This window comes from Salvelinus alpinus, chromosome 20 (assembly GCF_045679555.1).
Source record: "Salvelinus alpinus chromosome 20, SLU_Salpinus.1, whole genome shotgun sequence".
NCBI classification, from domain to species: Eukaryota; Metazoa; Chordata; class Actinopteri; order Salmoniformes; family Salmonidae; genus Salvelinus; species Salvelinus alpinus.
Genome location: NC_092105.1, coordinates 38,170,104 through 38,193,959, shown reverse-complemented (window position 1 = coordinate 38,193,959; position 23,856 = coordinate 38,170,104). Strand labels below are relative to the sequence as shown.

The window sequence follows — 23,856 nt, the reverse complement described above, 5'->3', positions numbered from 1 at the left end:
AACACAGACACACAATCCCTGGCTCATGTGTAAGTTGTACATGACACAAATCGATGCTTGTTGAATTTAAAAGTAGGTTTAACTGTATCAAAATGGATTTAAAAGACAGTTAGGCCTACTTCACAAGTGGTAATTCAGAGCCCAGTCAGTAACCAGAATAATTGTTGTTAGGTAATAGTCTAGTCTACAGACACATTTTATCTATGCGTTAGGTCAGATGGATCAACTTGCTGGCGAGGAGGATGCTGCTGGTAAACAGGATAATTATCTCACTCCACGTGTAGCTAATAGGACTTATTTAAAGCTTAAGCCAATCAACAACTTGGCATGATGACTAACTCAATTGCTTCTTGTGGGCACACACACACACACACACACGCACGCACGCACGCACGCACGCACGCACGCACGCACACACACACACACACACACACACACACACACACACACATACACACACACACACACACACACAATGTTCCCATTCTGATTATGACTGACTCCAAGGCTTACACATGGCCATATAGGCCCCATGAGAAAAAAATAAGAAACTAGATTTTTATATACGAACATGAGAAGTATGTGTTGTTTGTTTTATGTTCTCTTGCTTTGTATGAAATATTTATGTATAAAAGGTTTGTTATTCAAGTTAGCGGCCCTGTTTTCCATGGTCCGATTAATTTGTCTAAATATTCAAGATGACAAATAAGAAACAAATTGATATGTCAATTGGTTTTAACAAAAGATACGAAAAATATTTATTTATGTTATTTTGAAACTACAAAATTACTTATGGGTTTCCTTACCCTTTAAAAACTATGGACAAGGTATGAAAGTAATACATGCTTTGGTTTTGTTTATCTGGCCACTGTTTCAAATGCTAACTTTTAGCATTTGTGGCACAAATCCAATGCAAGTCAATGTTACCTACAGTATATCAGCAATTATGCACTTCATGTACTTTAGGATGATTTGGACATGAGGCGCGAAAATGCTATAGGTACCACTGATTTGCATTTGATTTGTGCCACAAATACTACAATGTTAGCATTTGTAATGGTGGCCAGGTAAACAAAACCAAAGCATGGATTGCTGTCACACCTAGACTGCTTACAGACTGCTTACATGGATTTCTGTCCATAGACTGCTTAGAGGGTCAAGAAATCAAAATGTAATTTTGTAATTTGGGTTAACTATCCCTTTAACTATAGCCAAGAAGCTCAGAAAGCCTAACTAACCCATAGTTAAATTAGTCCAAGGACGCTAAACTGCAGGTCACTGACTTACAGTAGCTACGACATAGTAATATGTTACATTATCAATCACAGTTGGGGTTTAAATTAAAATATACTGAGATATACTTGGTCTTGCACAGTTCATTGACTGCAGTACCCTGATTTTATACAGACATGCCCAGTTTTGTCACAGTGTATACAGCATGTCACATTTTTTAAATCATTTATAATAATAGCACAGACGTCACTCTTTCAAGTGCACAATGTTTATTATAACACAATCACGAGGAACTGAAATAGTACTTAGGCAGTCAGATCAACAATACATAGATACAGTACAAAGTAGATCACAGTCTAAAAATGATATTTTGCACACGTTAATCTTTATTTATGTACACATACATATGATTGTATTAAAAGTGGAGAGAGAGCAGTTGGGATCCTCAGACCTCACAGGCAGCACATTGGTCCTCTGTTTGAGAAGGATTGGAGGACTTGTACTCTGGCTGATCTAGGGACAGTTTTAAGAATGTTTTCCGAACTCTCCATCTTCTATTCTAATATCATTGCCCAAGTCAGGGCCTTTGTTGTTGGGAAAAGCTGCCCCAATGTACTGTATAGTTTCCATCAAATTTTCCCTCTTATCTTGTGATGTCATTCAGACAACCTGGGATGCACTTACATCCCCACTGAGTGTTTCTGGCTCGGGTTCAGGTGGGACTCAGCTGCACACTCTGTCTCTCACATCTCTACCATCGCTGTCACTTGTTATCTACTGTTGTTCACTTTTCTCTGTTTGCCTTCAAGCTTTTTATTTTGGAATAAACAATGCCTTACCTCTACTGTTGAGTGTGCCACTGCCTTCATTGTGCTTGGTTGTAGCCATGTTTTGTAGGATACAAACTGACAAAGGTTTAGTGTACTATACTCTACCGTACTCTGATCCAGATGCTTTTCTAGCCTTTTCTGAGCATCCAACATGTCTATAAGGTTACTGTGTCTTGTTCTGGGGGGTGGTTTGCCCTTGCCTGTCCTGTGAGGGCTGCTGTCACTGTTAGGCCATCCAACCCTGGCCTGTGCTATACATTCAACATTTGGTTCGTTGGCAGTACTCTTAAGTCCCAGGCAATGTACAAGATTATAAACTTTTGATAGAAGTAACATGTATAAAAAGAGTTCTCTACTAATTCAGTTGTCCGTACTAACTTCCGAGGGGTTCAGCTCCTCTTCTTTCTAGAGATGTAGAAACACAGACACAGGAGAAGAGGAACATTGACATGGGTTTGAGTTATACTTCATCTCCACTAGGTGTCAGTGAGGAAGCATAGCGTAAGCACTGGGTAACGTTCACAAGAGTGAACACACTGAATGTTGCAGACACAACTGTGATGAATCGAGCTGAATTGATTTCTTCCTCTATGTGTCAGAGAGGCATGTCATATTTCATATCTGAACGCAACCCTGTACTCTACTGTACAGCCAGCTGCTGGATTTGGGGGAGGGGAGGCACAGTACGTGAATAGAACACTGCTGTCGGTCTTAGTTCTGTGAATCGATGGACAGGAGAACAGCTGGGCTTGTGAAACAGAATAAGAAAAGACACACGAGGGACAGAAGGGGAGGCTCAAGCATCGTACCCTTTCTCTCCCCCAACAGCTGTTGAAGTCTCTCTGCTTCACTGCGGTTCTAATCGTCTCTGCTTTGTTGGACACACACTGAGGAATCACGTCCTCATTCATTCATTCATTCATTAATTCATTCTTTCATTCTGACTCACTGGCTCTCTCTCCACTAACTCCCCTGATAAATGGCACCCATGATAAGAAGTTTTATTGGTCAGAACAAAACTTTTGGCCCTTCTCATAAACCCTAAAATACTTGCTCATCAATCACTGCCAGCCCCAATCCCCAACCCCTGCTCCCCTTCCTAACCTCCATCTGTTGGTGGATCCACTTGAGGGACTGGGTGACGCGGGTGTACACCCCAGGCTTGTTCCTATCAGCACAGCCCTGGCCCCAGCTAGTGGCCCCCACCAGTTTCCACACTGAGTCCTCACATGCCAGAGGTCCCCCGCTGTCTCCCTGTGGGCCACAAACACAACAGTAAAACCCCAGGCTCACATAGAAAGGCCCTAGACACAGCTAATATTTTAACAGCAGTGAAAACATATCAGCACATGTATATTTAACCCATGTAGACTTACACAATCACAAAAGGTCTCACTCTATACTAAGGCTCACCACCATCAGTTTACAGTACCTGGCAGGAGTCTGTTCCTCCCTCCAGGTAACCTGCACAGATCATCCCGGGGGAGATGTAGCCCTGGTAGACCCCTGGCGTGCTGCACGCCTTAGAGGAGATGAGTGGGACCCGGGCAGAGAGCAACGAATCACTAGCGTCACCTGGCAAAGAGCAGAATACACTCAGACAAAGTATACATTTACAAAGAAAAACATTTTAAAACTATATGACTCCTAGACTGACTACTAGTGGGAATAGAGAAACAGCATGTGAGATGCTTAACACCCTAGACTCACCCCCATCTGAAGTGGCCCCCCAGCCTGAGATCCAACACATGGTCCCATCCTCAAAGTCCTCCCCAAAGTTAGGTAGGCAGATGGGCTCCACTAGACCTGAAGCAGGAAAGGAGGACAGGTCACAGAAACAAACTACACTTCCCAGAAACACCTGGGTTAAAAATAGTGATAAAGTAAGAGTTCACTGAGACAATCTACAATTGACCTGATTCTTATTCCTGGAGCAACTAACAAATGTCGAGAAAACAACGCATTCAATAATGAAAAGTGAGCTAGAGTAGAGATGCAGGACTGCAGGAAAACAAGAGTAGTAGGGGTGTGGGTGAGCCTTGTGGCCTCAACCACAGACAGACCATACACATCATGACATTTCGCTGTCAGAGCCCGTGAAACCTGAGAGAGAGAGAGAGAGACAGCCAGGTGACCAGAGAGAAGACGTGGTGTATCGGGGTGAAAAGAAAGAGTGGACAGTGTGAGAAAATTAGAAATGGAGGGAGATGATTGAGGTGGATAAAGAATGAGTTATAGAAACCAAGCATAGGATATACTATGAGCCTCGCACCTGCCTCCATCCCTCCCTCCATTCATAAAGACAAATGGAGGGAGATCAGAGATGTACAGTATGTTAAAAGACAGAGGGGTCCCTACCTACCGTTAAAGGTGAGTGGCTCAGCCAGCTTCATCAGAGCGATGTCATAGTCTAGAGCTTTGGGCCGGTAGCGGCCATGGTAAATAATCTTCTGTACTGCCAGAGCCTGAGCCCCATTCACCGGCTGCTCTGTCAACCCTACATGCACTGCCCACAGTGAGGGGAACGCAAACCTGAGAAAGGAGGAACAATATGAGATGTGTTGGATTGTGTGTGTGTGTGTGTGCGTGTTTGTCATATGATTATGTGTTTGTGTGTGTGGGTATGTGTATGTGTGTGTGTTGCATATGATTCTGTGTGTGTGTGTGTTTGTTCACTTTCGACTCACCCATACACGCAGTGTGCAGCTGTCAGTATCCAGCTGTCTGCTACGACAGATCCTCCACACAAGTGTTCACTCTGGAAGTGTAGGCTCACCTGCCAGGGGAACTGGCCCGGTGCTGAGACATTACCCCCAACAATACGACTGCTGAACTGGGGTCTGGAGCCGCACTCTGCAGACACATGCACAATATGCGCTTACAATACTAGTATTACCTTTGTGTATCGTTTCCCACTTCCTTAAATATCCACTCACCCAGGCATTTGATTGTGGTCACCGTCCCTGAGCTGCATTGAGTCTTACTGGAGAAAGAGAGGAAAGGGAGAGCAAGACGAAGAGAGAGCAGAAGACAGAGATGATCAGAATATTGATTGAAAAATAATTCAGCAGCAGTCCCTATCAACTCTCTTGTTCTGGTGTGGTGACAGGGGGCTACCTGAGGCTGGTGGCGTTGTGAATCTTGATGGCCTGTTGGCCCGACTGGCTCAGGTTGATTGACACCAGGTTATGCTGGAAGTCCTGCTCTATAGCAGCGAGGGGGAGGGAGCGGGACTCCACATACCTGAGGGGTGAATAGAATAAGTTATTGCCAATTAATCAGAAACACCCTCCGAAAATGCATCTATTATCACAAGGCAAGCTCTATCCTGGAACACACAAGGGCAATGAAAAAGAGGGCTCAAGAAGGCCAGTAACACATATCATGTTAAATACCCTAGTCGTACCTGGAGTAGCCCAGCTGCTTGCAGGCAGAAAGGCCCAGAGCAGGGTTCCAGTCTTCAGCGCAGACAGTCCTCCACACACCTCCACTCAGCACCTGGAGCACTGAACTCTTTCCACTCAAACGCACTGTACAAACAGTCAGGTCGAGAAGGAGACAGAAGCAGAGATATAGGTAGAGAGAGTGAGGAATATAGGCTTCTACTGAATGAGTCCCTTGACCGGCTGCGTCTCAATAGTCTAATGTGTGCTTGTCCTTGTATATGTTGAGATAAAACATTAGCTCTGCTCACCACAGCTTAGCTCATCCTCCCCATTCTCACAGTCCATCACCCCGTCACACTGCGCTGAGCCACTGATGCAGCGAGAGGACGTACCACAGCGGAACTTACCCACACAGCTAAGACCCACTGCGGAGACATGAAACTCCCTTTAACATGCTGTTGGTTGTAAACTGACACCAGACAACAACACTTGTTTCTGTCTTTACTGTGCAACCGGGGTTCCAGGCAATGACTGACTTTAAAGCAGGATGGGACCCAAGTTGTATAACTGGATAGGGTGCATTAATTATTTAAAGAGCTGAGGAAAGTGGCATAATGAATTAATTACAAATGGACTATGTTCGTTAGTGCTCACCTCCCAGCCCAATGCCCAGCGTGAGAATAACCACCATCAGGACCGACGCGCCGATCAGCAGCTCCATCCTGCGAGCCACAAACCGGCCACACCATGTCTTCTCCTCTGAGGGATCATGACAAAGGAATTTAGAATTCAAAGAGCCTTTCAGGGCCAACCACTACACTCTTAGAGAAAAAGGTGTTTAGTATAACCATACAGGGTTCTTCGGTTTGTCCCCATAGGGGAACTCTTTTTGGTGCTGGGTAGAACCCTTTGCAGAGGGTTCTGTCTAGAGCCCTCTGTGTAGGGTTCTTCAAAGAACTCCCTGTATATAGTTCTACCTAGATCCCTCTATGTAGGGGCTCTGCTTTTAAACCTCTATGAAGGGTTCTACCAATAACCATTTTATCTTTGGAAGGATCTTCCTAGAACCCTCTATAAACAGTTCTACCACCCTTATTAGCCTTTAAAATGTAATTATTTAGACAATACATTGCATATATCATAAGGCCTTTTTTTGAGGGCCTAGTTATACCCTAATACAGTGGTGTTAGGAATATCCTGGTTTACAGGCCAAATCAGGCCTGCAAGTCACATTATGCTGGCTTGCAAAGTGATGTGTAATTGGAATCCAGCCAGAATTAGGATATCCAACAAGTGGAATTGTTAGTCACCCGCAACCTGCATTCAGAATGACTGCCAGGGTACGGAAGATTGAATACTGAGACCACCTCAATTATCTAAACTGGAACAACCATCTCAGTAACAGGTGCACTAAATTCAATTACTAATAGATTGGATTAGTTTAGAAAACGGTATATTATTTGTCTTCGTATAGCATAAAATGTATCAACCAATCAATGTACATGCAAAAACACAAATATTACAGTAAAACAAACTATTATGAAAATCTCCCTGCAATTGAGCATAACGGGAAATGTTATATATGGTTCTATGTAGAACCCTTCTTGCTTTTCAAATAATCCTTCTTGCTTTCCAAAGAATCATCAAAGAACCCTTTCTTCCAAAAACGTTTCTTATGATGTTAAAGGTTCTAGATAGAACCCTTTGCCTTACAAGAACCCTTGTCTTCCAAAATGGGTTCTCTGATCAAAACGGTTATTGGTTGAACACCCTCCGCAAATAACCATTTTGGAACACTTTTTTCATGTTCATTCAAATGTCGGCATAGAATCCTATAATCCACAATGGTGAACTCTTGCCTATTACACCTCACACTCCTCTCTTTGAGAGACCGTCAGAAAATGTACAGGTAAAGGAGTCCCAGTCTCTTACCATTCATGAAAGGCTGGACCTTAGTGATTGGCATGGCTGGACTTGGTGGGGCAGGGGCCGGGGCTTTGTGCTCATTGGTGGGTTCAGGTTTGGCAGTGTCGGGTAGAGGGGTGTCATTGGGGCTGTCGAGGGGACTGACATTCAATGTGGTCGGGGTATCGACCGTCGGGAGGTCCTCATCAGTCACAGACACCACCTCTATCTTCCATGTGTCTGTCTGCTCGGCCTCAGGGGCCTATGGGATGATATGGATATTTACCCAACGCTTATACTACTCATCGACCAATAGTATAGAGCCACGTGAATAGCTAACATAGACATGTAACCAAAGCTCTTGACCATGTGGCTTGCTAATATAACTTTTACATAATCGGAAGTAATTTCTGAACATGCATACACACTTAGAAAAAAGGGTTCCAAAAGGGTTCTTCGGCTGTCCCAATAGGATAACCTTTTTTGGTTCCAGCTAGAACCCTCTATGGAAAGGGTTTTACATGGAACTCAAATTGGTTCTACCTGGAACCAAAAAGGGCTCTTCAAAGGGTTCTCCTATGGAGACAGTAGAAGAACCATTTTAGGTTCTAGATATAACCTTTTTTTTGTAAGAGTGTAGGACTAAGCTCATTCACTTATCTGAACTGAACTAGGTAACTATTCACTATACCAATCATGGACACACACAGGTTGGTAAGATTCTTACCGTGACAGTGGCTGTGCTTTCCTCAGCAGCAGGAGCTGCTAGCTCCTCAGTGTTCTCTTGGTCTGCCATGTCTCCGCTCACACCCTGTCATCTATTGTACAGTCCATCTCAGAGCAGTTGACAGAAACACGGCATGGAATGAAAGAGCGGAGGAGAAAGAGGAGAAGAAAGACGGATGAGAGCGCAAAGTACAGGATAGACAAGAGGAAAGACAAAAGAAAAGAGGTGAAAAGGCGAAGACCCAAATAGATAAGAGAAGGAAGGCTTGAGCAAACCAATCTGTAGATTGCCGCTAAGATGACCAGCTACTTTTCTGACCAACCGAGTGACCATTAGATGCCGGTAGTAATTATCTTGATCCTCTCCACCATCAAGTCTTTTTCTTCCAATCCTGATACCAAATGAAAACACAGTTCTATCCTTTTCTCTCTCCCTTAATGGGAGGTCTTATATCTACTGCCTTGCCTGAACCCGTGCTCACCGCTCAGACACAAAGGGACACCTGAGCAGGCGAGTTCTGATCGAAGAGGCCTGCCACTCAGCGAGGGGATCAAATGATCCCGAGCCTCCCCATTCAGGGGTAGGGTTACACGTGGCACGGGGTGTGTGTCTCTGCCTGGACCGGACCACAGGATACGGACATAGGGGGTGACGTGGTCACCTGTCCTTACAGTCTAGGCCGAACATAATGGCCAGCTGACAGTCTGTTAGTCTATAGAGTTTAGATCACTCAGATGTTCCCAGAAAAGTAATCTCCAACAAAAATATAGTCACTCTTATTAATAATTTATGATTAAGTCATGATCAGTGTATTAATATGGATTTAAATAATAATAAATGTGTCAGATGTAGTGAAATAACAAAACTGTACAAAATAAAAAGAACGAGAATGAAGAAGGAATAACACAATAACATTAATAAATTAAGGAATATGACCCCAAGTAAATTTGTTATGTTTATTGCGTATTGTGGTGGAATCTTTCTCTCATACTGAAGGTCCAGTGAGAGGTCTGAGGTGACTTGAAATCCTGGGTGGTGAATCTCTCTCCTCACCACGTCTATCTGGCAAGCACATATGTCTTATTCAGTGAGGTGTGCATCAGTCCCTGAGAGAGAGGGGTAGGGGGCGGGGGTCAGAGTGTGTGTAGAATAAGTAGAGGAATAGACCTCATAACCTATGTACATGTACAGTTCCCTATGTACATAAACTTAGGTTGGAGTCATTAAAACTAGTTTTACATACACTTAGGTTGGAGTCATTAAAACTCGTTTTTCAAAAACTCCACAAATTTCTTGTTAACAAACTATAGTTTTGGCAAGTCGGTTAGGACATCTACTTTGTGCATGACACAAAATTTTTTTCCAACAATTGTTTACAGACAGATTATTTCACTTATAATTGTCACGCCCTGGCCATAGAGAGGTTTTTATTCTCTATTTTGGTTAGGCCAGGGTGTGACTAGGGTGGGCATTCTAGTTTCTTTATTTCTATGTATTCTATTTCTTTGTTTTTGACCGAGTGTGGTTCCCAATCAGAGGCAGCTGTCTATCGTTGTCTCTGATTGGGAATCATACTTAGGCAGTCCTTTCCCCTCTTTAATTTGTGGATAGTTATTTTCTGTTTAGTGTCTGCACCTGACAGAACTGTTCGCTTTTTTCGTTTTGTTACTTTGTTCGAGTGTTTTTGATATTAAATAAAATCATGAACACTTACGACGCTGCGCTTTGGTCCACTCCTTCTGACGACGAGCGTTACAATAATTCACTGTATCACAATTCCAATGGGTCAGAAGTTTACATACATTAAGTTGACTGTGCCTTTAAACAGCTTGGAAAATTCCAGAAAATGATGCCATGGCTTTAGAAGCTTCTGATAGGCTAATTGACATCATTTGAGTAAATTGGAGGTGTACCTATGGATGTATTTCAAGTCATACCTTCAAACTCAGTGCCTCTTTGCTTGACATCATGGGAAAATCAAAAGAAATCAGCCAAGACCTCAGATTTAGAAATGTAGAAATGTTCAGAAACATCTTACTGTATCTTCTCGCATAGAATTCAATTACTGCAGTCATCATTCACCATTCAGTTCCTATTGGGCAAAAACATAACCCAAAACACAACTAAAACCAACTGTAAATGCATCCAACAAGTTTGTAGTCACAAGCTTGATGAAGTCATTGCGTGCTAGGAATATGGGACCAAATACTAAACTTTTGACTACTTTTTAAGTGTGTGTGTGGGAGGGTGACATTTTTTGCAGGAGCATAGAGCCAAACAAATATTTATTTTTGCAACACTGTCCAAATACATACAGAGGGAAGTGATATTCATAGTAGATTGTAATAAATATCAGGGCCGGCTGCAGGCATAAGCAACATAAGTGGTCGCGTAGGGCCCCCGGCTGCTTTTCCCCCAAAAAACTAAATTGGGTTGTACATCAACAGTTTTTCTCTTGTTATGTCAGTCACTGACAGTCACACAAATGTTTTGATTGGTAAGTTTGTCTAGCCAGCTATCTAACTTAGTAATCATGGACGAATACTGACCAGGCACGCAGGGAAGGTGTCCAGGGGCCCTGACCTCCAGGGGACCCACATTGATTTTGTTAGTCACTCTCACTCAGATATTATTAACATGGCATAATTCATGGAAAAATGCTTTAAAACTGCCATTTTTTTTCTCTCAAAATGTATAGAATGACATAATTAAAAAAAATTAAATGGCAACATTTTCTCTCCGCCTCATGGGAAAATGTGTAGAATTGGAGAAAGCGTACTTTAAAACTGTAACATTTTCTCTACTTCTGATGGCAAAATGTGTAGAATTGCAGGAAATAAACTTTTCTTTCAACCATCATAAGGGGGGCCACTAAAATGTTTTGCCCGTGAGGTGGGGGGTCCTCCAAACATATCCCGCTTAGGGCCCCCAAAAGGCTAGGGCCAACCCTGATAAATATAATAAATAATGTGAAAAGTTGAAAAAAGGCAAGTGTAATGATCACAACGCAATCCGACTGAAACTGTAGACTTAAAAAACGAATATTTTTGTCCATAAATATCCTCATATTTCAAACAGATGTTCGAAATCCAGTCCAGTCCAGTTACATCCAGTTATCCAGTTAGCATCACAAGGGCCGTGTGTGCGTTGACCCTTAGAGTTAGTCTACCATTATATGTCAATTTGCTTTTCTTCAGTTGCTACACTGTTTCCAATGTCATTTCAAGTATATCAGTCACACTGGGTAAAAGGGTGAAATGCCCAACCGTTTGGGTTATTTCAACGTTGTAGGGATTTACAGGATTCTCCTCACAGTTACAGTTGTGACTCCTGGGTTGGGGTCATTGGTTGTAGAAAGGTTGTAAAAGGGTTGCACAGGGGTTACTTATGGAGCTCTGCGAGGGAGGAAGTGTGTGCAGGGCTGGAGTCTCCCAACGCTGGTCCCCCTCTTGGCCTCTCCTTTATGGGACAGGGCCAAGTAGATGCCTGGGTGAGACAGGGAGGAAAAGGTGGTGTAGTGGTTCTCCTCCAGGCTCTCCTTGAACAGACAGTCAGATGAGAACTGTACCTGCGGGTGGACAAGATGACATGATCAGAAAAGCAAACGTCTTTATTGCATTACTATACCCCATTTATAACAGTCACGTTAGAGTCATGTTAGATGTACTCAATTGTACTCACTGCTCCGTGTGCGATGCCCTCTTGGCTCATACAGAGATACAAGCCAGTCTTGATGCCTCTGATGCCCACAACACCACGCTTCATGGCAAACACCTTCAGCAAGCCTGCAGGATGCAAGGGATGGTGAGATACAGTCTAACGCAGAGTGACACACACACACGCAACAGGTTAATGATCTTACATCAAGGGCTTCCAGGTCTGTTTCATATCTGTTCTCTGAAATGAACAGTTCCTCTGACACAACTGATATACAGAACAACTGATATACTGTATATTGTTGTCATCAATTAAAGGGAGTTCAGCAGAACTTACTATGTTCAGTTGGTTCGTGCACTCCTCCTACAGTTCCATTGGACAGGACCTGGAGATGGTATCCTATCCCAACACGGCAGTACAGCAGCTGTTGTTTGACCAATCCTCTGATTGGATGAGGAGGTGGCACACCTGCAGAGAGAGAGAGAGAGAGAGAGAGAGAGAGAGAGAGAGAGAGAGAGATAAAGAGCGTGGGTGTAAGAAATAAAACTGTGGACACGTGCATCTTATCAGTGGAACTAAAGGTCTGCTTTTCTTCTCTTTTGTTTAAGTTTGTTATACAGTAAGAGTATTAGGTAGTGTCCTATCTCTCAAGGTGACAGCAAAGGCTAATGTATTCTTCAAGCTGATCAGGGCAGGCTAGCCCAGACACAATTACATAAGAGGAAAATATTTATCTCAACAAAGTGACCTCAGTCACAACAGTTTAAAGCGGTCTGGCATAGGAACTTCACAACAGGTGTTTTTTTAACGTTTTAACTTCCTAATGAACAAACATCCAACAAACACCAGCAGCCGGTTGGGAGGTCATTATGTTACAGTAAGTAATATTAATATTATTAATATTATATCAGCATGATGCAAGAAGACACAACATTTCATCTCATGTTGTTCTCACCTTTCATTTTCTGCTTTGAGTCTTTCATTGACAACCTCCAGAGGCCTCGCAGTTGATTGCCCGGGTCTTCATTTGCATCTGCACAGTGATAATCCATACACAGAGCCAGTAGCATCATCAGGCGCGGGAACAGCAGGTGAGCATCCATAGTGATCAGCATTAGATGCCAGACCTGGGTTCAAATACATGTGTATTTGAGTATCTGTTATGTCGAATACTTCTTTCTGTGTATTTGATTTTGTTCAAATACACAGCCCAAAACAATAACTTTTATTTGAGTGAATGGTTATTTGTAAAAACCAAATAGTCTACCAAATTGTATTTGAGATGATTTTCTAATACTAATTTCAAATACTAATTTCAAATACCTGGGTAATATGCATGGGAGTGTATTTGAGTCAGTGTATTTGACTATTTTCAAATAGTTTCCAAGTGTATTTCCAAATACATTGAAACATTCAACTACTTGTCTATTCAAATAAAATACATCTGAATACTTACTTTGAATGTATGTGAAAGTAATTGCGATATTTGAAATGGTACTTGAACCCAGGTCTGTTAGATACAAATCAATGGGCACCAGTTCCATTCTGCCATGTTGACTGCAAAGGCTAATACAGGGACAGTGAAGTTAAGAACACAGTCCTTCCATTCGACCCACTCTGTCACCAGACCCACCAGTAAAGTTGTGGTGTTGCGGCTGTCAAAGTGCACCCGACCCTTGATACTTTTCCTAATCCTCCTCCAACCAATGCTGCTGAACGCGATGTACTCCAGTCAAAATAAACACCCCTGCTCCTCAGGGTCAGTATACCTTCTCTCTGCCCTATCCACTTCCTTCCCTCTCACTTTGCTTTGACACTGCACACACACACACACACCACTGTCCGTATGCCATCACATTTATAATATACACTTTGCTCTATGTCTCTTTTGAGAGGTGGCCCTGGTTAGACTTACAGTACATGCCCTTCCCATGTCACTAATTGTTCAAATACAGATTAACCTGATGAAGAGTTTGTTTTAAAAGATATACCATTAGAATGCTGTAACACTAACCTGATTTGAGTTGGTATACTATCATTATTTTGAATAAGTTTATCAGGGAAAAGTACAGACACAGATAAACCTAATGACGTTGTTGTTTGGGTATGTGTCTTTGACAGTCTTTGACATACAGTGTTGGAAATTCTAAGACACATAGGCATTATAATAAACTACAATATTGCTTCTGACAAAAAAAACATGCATGCTAAATCACAGGGGTACTCAACACTTAACCTACGAGGTCCGGAGCCTGCTGGTTTTTCTCTTCTACCTGATAATTAATTGCACACACCTGGTGTCCCAGGTCTAAATCGGTCCCTGATTAGAAAATGCAGTGGAACTAGCTTCGAGGTCCAGAGTTGAGTTTGAGGGCTTTATCAGATTTTTAAAAAATCTAAGAAATACAAAGGTACGTTATATCACTCATCCTCATTCTCTGCCCACCAGACATGCGTATGCCTACTCTACCCTACAGTATCAGTGAGATTGCAAGGCAGGCCTAATCACTGGGCTGTGCTGGTCTGCAATCAAAGACACAGAGAGAGAGTGTGATTAAGTACATTTAGGCTGGTTATTACGTGTTTCTAACAAGATTCAAAACTGGTGGTGATACAGGACGTTTGTTGCGTAGACCCTCACGTGACCTTTGAGTCTGAAAAAATGTGAGACTGATCATTGAGATAAAGCAAGGAAAACTCCATCTTGTCTTTATCTTTATGAGACTGACGTCTGTCTGTGAGCCAAATCATATCGTTCAGATAAGTGAAAGGTCGATTGATAAAGAAAAGTAAACAGGTGGTCCTGTGATCATTCTTTGAATTATTGTCATTTTAAATAGCAGGTGAAATAATTACTGATGATAAACAATGATGTACCATTGTTAAAAATAAATAAAAATTCTACTTCAAATGGAGCAGACTTAATAACAGTAATAACATGTATTAAATCATATGAAATGATGTCATTCAAATAAGTTGACTCACCCACATAAGTACACCCACAATTTCCCCACCTTCTGGGGAAACACGGGGGAGTTCTCATAGACCGCTAACCTACAAAGCATTACATGGACTTGCTCCTACCTATGTTTCCGATTTGGTCCTGCCGTACATACCTACACGTACACTAAGATCACAAGACGCAGGCCTCCTTACTGTCCCTAGAATTTCTCAGCAAACAGCTGGAGGCAGGGCTTTCTCCTATAGAGTTACATTTTTATGGAATGGTCTGTCTATCCATGTGAGAGACGCAGACTCGATCTCGACCTTTAAGTCTTTATTGAAGACTCATCTCTTCAGTAGGTCCTATGATTGAGTGTAGTCTGGTCCAGGGAAGGTGAAGGTGAACGGAAAGGCACTGGAGCGACAAACCACCCTTGCTGTCTCTGCCTGGCTGGTTCCCCTCTCTCCACTGAGATTCTCTGCCTCTAACCCTATTACGGGGGCTGAGTCACTGGCTTACTGGTGCTCTTCCATGCCGTCCCTAGGAGGGGTGCGTCACTTGAGTGGGTTGAGTTACTGACGTGATCATCCTGTCCGGGTTGGCACCCCGCTCGGGTTAGTATCGTGGGGGAGATCTTCATGGGCTATACTCGGCCTTGTCTCAGGGTAGTAAGTTGGTGGTTGAAGATATCCCTCTAGTGGTGTGGGGGCTGTCCTTTGGCAAAGTGGGTGGAGTTATATCCTGCCTGGTTGGCCTTGTCTGGGGGTATCGTCGGACGGGCATCAGCACTGAGCTAAAGGCTAGAACTACCGCTTTCAAGGAGCGGGACTCTAACCCGGAAATCCCGTTATGCCCTCCGACGAACCATCAAACAGGTAAAGCGTCAATACAGGATTAAGATTGAGTAGTACTACACCGGCTCTGACGCTCGTCGGATATGGCAGGGCCTGCAAACCATTACAGACTACAAAGTGAAGCACAGCCGAGAGCTGCCCAGTGACATGAGCCTTCAGGATGAGCTAAACTACTTCTATGCTCGCTTCGAGGCAAATAACACTGAAACATGCATGAGAGCACCAGCTGTACCGGAAGACTGTGTGATCACACACTCCGCAGCCGATGTGGGTAAAACTTTTAGACAGGTCAACATTCACAAGGCCGCAGGGCCAGACGGATTACCAGGATGTGTACTGCGAGCATGCACTGACCAACATAGTGCCTGAGCCCAAGAACACTAAGGTAACCTGCCTAAAGACTCACGTCTGTAGCCATGAAGTGCTTTGAAAGGCTGGTCATGGCTCACATCAACACCATCATCCAAGAAATCCTAGACCCACTCCAATTTGCATACCGCCCCAACAAATCCGCAGATGATGCAGTCTCTATTGCACTCCACACTGCCCTTTCCCACCTGGACAAAAGGAACACCTATGTGAGAATGCTATTCATTGACAACAGCTCAGCGTTCAACACCACAGTGCCCTCAAAGCTCATCAATAAGCTAAGGACCCTGGGACTAAACACCTCCCTCTGCTACTGGATCCTGGACATCCTGATGGGCCGCCCCCAGGTGGTAAGAGTAGGTAACAACACATCCGCCACGCTGATCCTCAACACAGGGGCCCCACAGGGGTGCATGCTCAGCCCCCTACTGTACTCCCTGTTCACTCATGACTGCACGGCCAGGCACAACTCCAACACCATCATTAAATTTGCCGATGACACAACAGTGGTAGGCCTGATCACCGACAACAACGAGACAGCCTATAGGGTGGAGGTCAGAGACCTGGCCATGTGGTGCCAGGACAACAACCTCTCCCTCAACGTGATCAAGACAAAGGAGATGATTGTGGACTACAGGAAAAACAGGACGGAGCACACCCCCATTCTCATCGACGGGGCTGCAGTGGAGCAGGTTGAGAGCTTCAAGTTCCTTGGTGTCCACATCACTAACAAACTAACATGGTCCAAGCACACCATGACAGTCGTGAAGCTGAAAAGATTTGGCATGGTTCCTCAGATCTTCAAAAGGTTCTACAGCTGCACAATCGAGAGCATCCTGACTGGTTGCATCCCTGCCTGGTTTGGCAACCGCTCGGCTTCTGACCGCAAGGCACTTAAGAGGGTAGTGTGAAAGGCCCAGTACATTGGGGCCAAGCTTCCTGCCATCGAGGACTTCTATACCAGGCGGTGTCAGAGGAAGGCCCTAAAAATTGTCAAAGACTCCAGCCACCCTAGTCATAGACTGTTCTCTCTGCTACCACACGGCAAGCGGTATCGGAGTGCCAAGTCTAGGTCCAGGCTTCTAAACAGCTTCTACCCACAAGCCATAAGACTCCTGAACATCTAGTCAAATGGCTTCCCAGACTATTTGCATTGCCCCTCCCCCTCCCCTCTCCACACCACTGCCACTCTCTGTTGTCATCTATACATAGTCACTTTAATTAACTCTACTTACATGTACATACTACCTCAACTAACTGGTTCACCCGCACATTGACTCTGTACCGGCACCCCCCTGTATGTATTGTTATTTTTTACTGCTGCTCTTTAATTACTTGTTACTTTTATCTCTTATTCTTATCCGTATTTTTTTAAACTGCACTGTCGTTTAGGGGCTCGTAAGTAAGCATTTCACTGTAAGGTCTACTACGCCTGTTGTATTCGGTGCATGTGACTAATTTGATTTGATTTGTCTCCCGACCCCGCCTGTCTTATCCGGTGTCCTGTGTGAATTTAAGTATGCTCCCTCTAACTCTCTTTCTCTCTTTCCTCTCTTTTCTCTCTTCTCTATGAGGACCTGAGCCCTAGGACCATGCCTCAGGACTACCTGGCTTGATGACTCCTTGCTGTCCCCAGTCCACTTGGTCATGCTGCTGCTCCAGTTTCAACTGTTCTGCCTGCGGCTATGGAACCCTGACCTGTTCACCGGACGTGCTACCTTGTCCCAGACCTGCTGTTTTTGACTCTCTCTCTCTACCGCACCTGCTGTCTCTAACTCTGAATGATCGGCTATGAAAAGCCAACTGACATTTACTCCTGAGGTGCTGACCTGTTGCACCCTCCACAACCACTGTGATTACTATTATTTGACCCTGCTGGTCATCTATGAATATTTGAACATCTTGGCCATGTACTGTTATAATCTCCACCCGACACAGCCATAAGAGGACTGGCCAACCCTCAGAGCCTGGTTTCTCTCTAGGTTCTCTTCCTAGGTTCCTGCCTTTCTTGGGAGTTTTTCCAAGCCACCGTGCTTCTACATCTGCATTGCTTGCTGTTTGGGGTTTTAGGCTGGGTTTCTGTATAGCACTTTGTGACATTGGCTGATGTAAAAAGGGCTTTATAAATACATTTGATTGATTGAGACTGCCAGCAAAAATGTTTTTTTTACATGTTGCTAGGAGTGCATATCACACTACTATTTGATAATAATTGGATTGTAAGGCTAGTATGAATGTCCTGCTTAATTTAATGGTTGTATCATCGTCGCAAATCAACTGCATTATACTTAAACAACGCTTCAACTTCAACCAGTAAAATGGCTCTTTAGGTGGCTTTGCTACAGTCTATGTCAACGGGTGCTAGCATTTTAGCTAACAACTGCTGCATCCAAAATAGGTATTGTACAATGATCACAACCAAATATTATTATCCTAGCGACCTTTCAAGCAATAATCAAAAATTGGAAGTATAAGAGAATCACAAAAAGTGTTTTTGTTTAGAAGTAATAATTACGTACATCTAGGATAAATTGAATGGGTGCAGATGGTTGAACCACTTGTTATTGATGTGAATTGTGACTCGGAGTATACACTACCATTCAAAAGTTTGGGGCCACTTAGAAATGTCCTTGTTTTTGAAAGAAAAACAACATTTTTGTCTTAAAATAACATCACATTGATCAGATATACAGTGTAGACATTGTTAATGTTGTAGATGACTATTGTAGCTGGACACTCTAATGTACTTGTCCTCTTGCTCAGTTGTGCACTGGGGCCTCCCACTCCTCTTTCTATTCTGGTTAGAGCCCGTTTGCACTGTTCTGTGAAGGGAGTAGTACACAGCTTTGTATGAGATATTCAGTTTCTTTGCAATTTCTCGCATGATATACCATTCATTTCTCAGAACAAGAATAGACTGACTAGTTTCAGAAGAAAGTTCTTTGATTCTGGCATTTTTAACATTCCTCATGATGCCATCTATTATTTGAAGTGCACCAGTCGTTCTGCAGCAAAGCACCCCCACAACATGATGCTGCCACCCCCATGCTTCACAGTTGAGATGGTGTTCTTCGGCTTGCAAGCCTCCCCCTTTTTCCTCCAAACATAACGTTTGTCATTATGGCCAAACAATTCTATTTTTGTTTCATCAGACCAGAGGACATTTCACCAAAAAGTATGATCTTTGTCCCCATGTGCAGTTGCAAACCGTAGTCTGGCTTTTTTATGGTGGTTTTGGAGCTGTGGCTTCTTCCTTGCTGAGCGGCCTTTCAGGTTATGTCGATATAGGACTCGTTTTACTGTGGATAAAAATACTTTTGTACTGTTTCCTCCAGCATCTTCACAAGGTCCTTTGCTGTTGTTCTGGGATTGATTTGCACTTTTCGCACCTAAGTACGTTCATCTCTAGGAGACAGAACCTGTCTCCTTCCTGAGCGGTATGACGGCTGCGTGGTCCCATGGTGTTTATACTTGCGTACTATTGTTTGTACAGATGAACGTGGTACCTTCAGGCGCTTGGAAATTGCTCCCAAGGATGAACCAGAATTGTGGAGGTCTAAAAAAAAATTCTGATGTCTTGGCTGATTTCTTTTAATTTTCCCATGATGTCAAGCGAAGAGGCACTGAGTTTGAAGGTAGGCCTTGAAATACATCCACAGGTACAACTCCAATTGACTCAAATGATGTTAATTAGCCTATCAGAAGCTTCTAAAGCCATGACATAATTTTCTGGAATTTTCCAAGCTGTTTAAAGGCACAGTCAACTTAGTGCATGTAAACTTCTGACCCACTGGAATTGTGATGCAGTGAATTATAATTGACATAATCTGTCTGTAAACAATTATTGGAAAAATTACTTGTCATGCACAAGTAATATCCTAACGGACTTGCCAAAACTATAGTTTGTTTACAAGAAATTTGTGGAGTGGTTGAAAAAGGAGTTTCAATGACTCCATGTATGTAAACTTCTGACTTCAACTGTAGGTCTCCATAGCCTTGGTCTCTGGACCCGACAGAGAGTACAGTCATCCACGGGGCGGTGTGGTGCCTGGGAGAAGGTTGATCGCACAGTCGTAGGGTCGGTGCGGAGGAAGTGAAGTGGCCCGGGCTTTACTGAAAACCTACCGGAGGTCCTGGTACACCGCGAGAATGGTGGAGAGGTCCGGGGCAACTTCCGAGCCCACAGGAAGCCCACAGGAATAACACGGGAACCTGAGGAGACTTAATCAGTATAAATTGGATTGCCTCGCTGTGGTTCCCTGACACTCGTAGGTTGATGGGAGTGTTATTGTGAGTGACCCGGCCTATAGAGCGCCCATCCAGCGCTCTAACGTCCATGGTAATAAGTATGGTAATAAGTACCTGTAGAGGTTTTGACTGGTTCCCCAATAGCAGGATGGCATGGAAAGGTTTGTGAATAAGGGAGAGGAAAAGGTATCCGTATGGCCCACCAGAGTACTCGCCCCATCTTGATAAGCCTGGGTTTTTAATGGGCAGGTAGCTACAAAATGTCCCGTAGCTCAACAACATAGACATCTTTGGGTGTGGAGTCGGCGTATGCGCTCAGCCGGAGTCAATCTAGCCCTGCCCAGGTGCATGGACTCCGAAGGAGGTGAGTCTGCAGCCCTCTGTGATTCCCGAGAATACTCGGATGACGTCGGGTTCATTTGGATATGTAGACTTCGGGGGTCTCCGAGATTCTTCGGAGGCGAGGTTGGAATCGAGGGTGAGTGAAGGCGACAGGGCACAGACTCCCTCTCCCTCCTACGAGCTCCCAGCTGCTCATCTTTGATCACCTCTGATAATCCATGAAGGAATATGTCGATCAATGCTTCCGGGTTCCAAGCACTCTCAGCCACCAATGTTTGAAAATCCACTGCGTAGTCTGCCACACTACGGGAGTCTTGATGTAGCTGGAGCAGCTTACGAGCAGCCTCTCTCCCAGATAACGGTGAATCAAACATCTTCCGAACTTCCTCCACAAACTCCTCCAGACTGAGGCAGACGGCGACTGTCGCTCCCACACTGCCTTGGCCCAGGCGAATGCCCTCCCGGACATCAGCGTTATGATGTTCGCTATCCTCGAAGCGGTCCGAGGGGAATGAAGAAGGCTGCAGCTCAAAAATGAGGGATCACTGGGAAAGAAAAGCCCAGCAGTTTCCGGAATCTCCATAGTAGCGCTCCGGAGGAGGTAAGCGGGTTCTCGGGACACTGGGGTAGGCTGGGAGAATACGGGTGTGACCCGCTGCCCAGTGGGGAATCCGTGGAATTGCTCCAGCAATGTATCGAACGCCTGGTCATGGCGTTCTGCCAGGGTTTAGAGTCCCTCCATAAGACATTGCAGTAACTCCTTGTATCTTCCAATGGTGGCTCCTTTCAGGGAGAGCATTGTGGAGCTGGTCTGAGTCTGCTGGGTCAGTCATGACCAGTTTGTACTATCAGGACAGAGGATAAGACCCAGATGCAGACAGCTAGAGTCCCAGAAGTTTATTGACCCAAACAGGGGGCAGGCAAAAGACAGGTCAAGGGCAGGCAGGGGTCTGTAATCCACGGCAGCGTCAATAAGGTACAAAACAGCAGGCAGGCTCGGGGTCAGGACAGGAACAGAATGGCAGGCAGGCTCGGGGTCAGGACAGGCAGAATGGTCAGAACCAGGGAAACAGAACATGAGGAAGCAAGGAGACAGGAAAACATGCTGGTAAGACCTGACAAGACAAACTGACAACAGACAAACAGAGAACACTGGTATAAATACAGTGGGGATAATGAGGAAGATGGGCGACATCTGGAGGGGGGTGGAGACAAGCACAAAGAGAGGTGAAACAGATCAGGGTGAGCCTATGCCCTCCCAGGCCCACCCATTGCTGCAGCCATGCCCAGTCATGTGAAATCCATAGATTAGTGCCTAATGAATTTATTTCAATTGACGGATTTCCTAATATGAACTGTAACTCAGTAAAATCTTTGAAATTGTTGCATGTTGTGTTTATATTTTTGTTCAGTATAGATCTTGATACAGTCTATTCAGTCGGGAGGGAATGAACGTTAACAACACCGGGATACAGTGTCATTCGCTCCGCTTGTCAGGCACTGTTGTTGCCAGGCACTGTTGTCCGGCAACAGCATGGGAAGTAGCTACCTAGTGTATAAAATTGGGAGATTACCTAGTGTAGCCACTATCAGGGTGACAGTCACAGTAAGCGCAGACATACAATCAACAGTACACCCATCATCAGTACTTTTAACAAAAAATAAACAATCTTCAGTTCTATTAAATGAAAATGTAAAATTATTTTAAAAATTGAAATACAAATCAGACTCATCCTCTGGCTTCAAAGTCCATGCTCTCACCGTAAAGTAGTTGGCAGGAAACTAAAAACAACACCGTTCAATCAAAACCGTCTAACCAATAACGGAGTGCTGATGTTACACCTATCGCTATTGATTTCACCCACTCCTTTCGCCACACCCACTTTCAGACCCACTCCGAGTACAGAGCTTCTAAACCCAGAGGCGCAACATCGCGAGACTTCCGGGAACGCTTGCGAAACACACCAAACAGACCAGGCCGGAGTTTGGGGTTTGAGAAGTCAATGAGAGAAGTGAAAAATTCTTCCTTAGTTTCTATTTACTTGAAATCTAAAGGCCCAACCTAGAATCGAGCCAATGTCTTAAGTAGTTGAACATGTTATTACTCCAACCTTGTGAAAGTGACACGTTGAACATTTTCTCAAAATCAACTTTATATCAAAGGAGTGCCTTTGACTTGACGGCAAGCACATGCGCAGTTTGGCACAAGACGACCGTTAGACCCGATAACGTGCATGAGCTTAGCTAGCCAACGTCTCCATGACATCACCTATAATTGAGATCGAGGATTTCTATTGGAGAAGCAGTTTCTGCCTATCATTCTATCTTAGCTCCAAGTATTAATATGTGGATGGCCATCATCCATTTCATTTGATATGTTACCAATTACAATTTATATGATATATATTTAAAAAAAAATGCAATTCGTACAATATGTTACAATTGTAATTTGTAAAATATGTTTAAAAAAATGCTAAACGTATGATATGTTACAAATTTACATTTACTATGTTACGTCTAGTCTATAAAACCAGACTGAGTATGCAGTTACCCATGGGGGAGGCTATAAGAACATTCCTGGTGCCCAAAATGATGAAGTATGTCGTGCAGCTGAGAATCAAGTGGAGATTAATAGATTTGGTTCAGTGAGTCATCCTATTTTATGCTGCTGGCTAGCTGGCAACAACAGCAGCATGTTGCTAGTTAAACCTTGTAAAATAAAGTGTGTTTATTTCGATGGGCAAGGGAGAAATTATTTTTAGTAAATTATTGGTCACCACTTGGAATCTGGATGTCACCGTGAAAAAATGCGTTAACGTAATGACAAGGTGGAGTGAATGACCAGTGAAATGGTGTTGTATCGAGGTGTTTCTGACTGTTGCCACTGGGCAGCAGTTGCTTCACGGGCAGCTGTATCACATGTTGCTGGAGATAGTTAACGTGGCCAATTTTCATCTCACTTGATTATATTTTGAGTAAGCCGGATAGCAGCCTACACGAGAAATAAGGTGTAATATTGGTAGTAACCATCTGGATCTCACCGTGATACAGTCTACTGCTTAAGGGGAGAGTTTTTGCACTGCAAGCCGGCAACACAAGGAGGTGGGAAGAAAAATATTTAAATTTGACCTTTAAAAAATATAGAAATGAGTTGAATAACACATTCATAAATGGAAAAACAGACAGTAAGCAAAAAAATCATAAGGAATAAGGTTTTTAAGTGTTTGTCCTATATTGAGGAGATATAAGAAAGGTCAGGAAATATTTTTGTTTTTTGGACACCTATTTAAGCCCTTTTTTTTGTTGGCACAAAACTACCTCCATACTCCCATTTATTTGTTTTACTTGTACTGGGTTATCT

General features: G+C 43.7%; 2 protein-coding genes across 2 annotated transcripts; both read right to left on the bottom strand.

Moving 5' to 3' along the window:
- Positions 1-1,533: 1,533 nt before the first annotated feature.
- tmprss3a (transmembrane serine protease 3a) lies at positions 1,534-8,150 on the bottom strand. The gene is made up of 13 exons (XM_071356154.1): positions 8,082-8,150; positions 7,382-7,616; positions 6,104-6,208; positions 5,758-5,874; positions 5,470-5,593; positions 5,181-5,306; positions 5,000-5,046; positions 4,751-4,916; positions 4,426-4,595; positions 3,774-3,869; positions 3,496-3,638; positions 3,168-3,317; positions 1,534-2,468 (listed from the first exon to the last, which is right to left on the bottom strand). The coding sequence occupies exons 1-13, from the start codon at positions 8,148-8,150 to the stop codon at positions 2,424-2,426; spliced, it is 1,593 nt and encodes a 530-aa protein (XP_071212255.1). The 3' UTR covers positions 1,534-2,423.
- A 2,996-nt stretch (positions 8,151-11,146) lies between these two features.
- fgf9 (fibroblast growth factor 9) lies at positions 11,147-12,922 on the bottom strand. The gene is made up of 4 exons (XM_071356307.1): positions 12,694-12,922; positions 12,075-12,206; positions 11,763-11,866; positions 11,147-11,649 (listed from the first exon to the last, which is right to left on the bottom strand). Exons 1-4 carry the CDS (start codon positions 12,851-12,853, stop codon positions 11,467-11,469), a joined length of 579 nt encoding a protein of 192 aa, XP_071212408.1. The 5' UTR covers positions 12,854-12,922; the 3' UTR covers positions 11,147-11,466.
- Between the last annotated feature and the right edge of the window lie 10,934 nt (positions 12,923-23,856).

Coding starts and splice junctions, on each gene's coding strand:
- tmprss3a (XM_071356154.1), bottom strand. CDS start 8,150: ATGGCAGACCAAGAGAACACTGAGGAGCTAGCAGCTCCTGCTGCTGAG. Junction 4,596..4,750: donor GCTGCACACTGCGTGTATGG/GTGAGTCGAAAG, acceptor CTCCTTTCTCAG/GTTTGCGTTCCCCTCACTGT. Junction 3,318..3,495: donor GAGGAACAGACTCCTGCCAG/GTACTGTAAACT, acceptor TGTGGCCCACAG/GGAGACAGCGGGGGACCTCT.
- fgf9 (XM_071356307.1), bottom strand. CDS start 12,853: ATGCTGATCACTATGGATGCTCACCTGCTGTTCCCGCGCCTGATGATG. Junction 12,207..12,693: donor CTCAAAGCAGAAAATGAAAG/GTGAGAACAACA, acceptor CTCTCTCTGCAG/GTGTGCCACCTCCTCATCCA. Junction 11,650..11,762: donor AGGGCATCGCACACGGAGCA/GTGAGTACAATT, acceptor GTCCACCCGCAG/GTACAGTTCTCATCTGACTG.